This window comes from Carlito syrichta, unplaced genomic scaffold, assembly GCF_000164805.1.
Source record: "Carlito syrichta isolate Samal-C Ts95f unplaced genomic scaffold, Tarsius_syrichta-2.0.1 Scaffold316424, whole genome shotgun sequence".
In the NCBI taxonomy this organism is placed as follows: Eukaryota; Metazoa; Chordata; class Mammalia; order Primates; family Tarsiidae; genus Carlito; species Carlito syrichta.
The window spans coordinates 41,693-42,922 of NW_007260520.1; the positions used below are offsets into that span (position 1 = coordinate 41,693).

At 58.1% G+C, this 1,230-nt stretch overlaps 1 protein-coding gene across 1 annotated transcript in view; it reads right to left on the bottom strand.

Moving 5' to 3' along the window:
• ECH1 (enoyl-CoA hydratase 1) overlaps nt 1-1,230 on the bottom strand; it is a 12,321-nt gene that overhangs the window by 8,741 nt on the left and 2,350 nt on the right. Inside the window, exons 2-3 of the mRNA XM_021707184.1 lie at nt 980-1,199; nt 743-831 (exon numbers count right to left, since the gene is read on the bottom strand). Of these exons, the coding sequence (XP_021562859.1) occupies nt 743-831; nt 980-1,199 (309 nt within the window). The remainder of the gene's footprint in view (nt 1-742; nt 832-979; nt 1,200-1,230) is intronic.

A 1,230-nucleotide genomic window follows, 5' to 3' on the forward strand; every position in this document is an offset into this window, starting at 1 on the left:
GCCGGAGCCCAGCAGGTCGAGGCCGTGGTGGCTGGGAGCGGCCACTGCACTCCAGTCTGGATGACAGAGTGAGGCTCCAACTCAAAAACAAATAAACAAACAAACAAACAAAAAGTAAATGTGGCCAGTTGTGGTGGCTCACATCTATCATCCCAACACTTTGGGAGGCCAAGTGAGAGGATTACTTGAGGCCAGAATTTGAGACCAGCCTGGGCAACATATTGTGAATTCAACTCTACCAAAAAATTAAAAAATTAGTTGGGTGTGATGGGAGCTATTCAGGAGTCTGAGGTGGAAGGATCACCCTGAATCTAACAGGTCTAGGCTGGCTGGGGGTGGTGGCTCACACCTATGTAATCCCAGCATTTTGGCAGGCCAGGCGAAGAGGTTTGCCTGAGTCCAGGGGTTTGAGATCATCCCGGGCAACATGGCAAGACCTCATCTCTACAATAATTTAAAAAATAAGCCAGGCGTGGTGGCATACACCTGAAGTTCCAGCTACTTGGGAGGCTGTGGTAGAAGGATCCCCTGAGCCCAGGAGGTCGAGGCTGCAGTGAGCCATGATTTTGCCACTGCACTCCAGCCTGGGCAACAGAGTGAGACCCTGACTCAAAAAAAAAAGAAAGAAAGGAAAGACAAAAGCTAAAGTATAATTTAGGAGCTGCTGAAACCCTACTTCAGAAGCACTGTTCCAGGGCAGGAGCAGGGAGGGCTTGAGGGTGGGCTGAGCCGCTCGCGGTACCTGCGGTGAACATTTTTCCTGCCCCAGAGATCACCACGGCGCGACAGTCAGCGTCTTTTGCTATCTTGTTGAAGCACTCCACCATCTCGCTGTGGAGGGGCAAGGAGTGAGGAGCTGCCTGCGGGGCGGGAGTGCCCGAGCTCACGTCCATCTTCCCCTCACCCCACGGCCCACCCCGGCGGGTCGCTCAGCCCCGCTTCCGCCGGCCCGCGGGCCTCCAGCGTCTGCAGGCCGGACCTCCAGAAGGTCCTGTTCATGGCGTTCCTCTTGTCCGGCCGGTGGAGCTGCACGTGCAGAACGTGCTGCCGGACGGACGTCACTCGCAGGGACTCGTAGCTGTGGTCCGGAGCTGTCGGCTGCTGTCGGCTGTCGGCTGCTCCGGGGGCCTCCTCTCGCGCGGAGGAGCCCACGGGGCGGAGGCCGGGCTGGAGCCCCAGGGGGCTGGGGGCTGTCAGTCCTGGGCGGAAAGCAAGGGGGCGCCGCCGTGA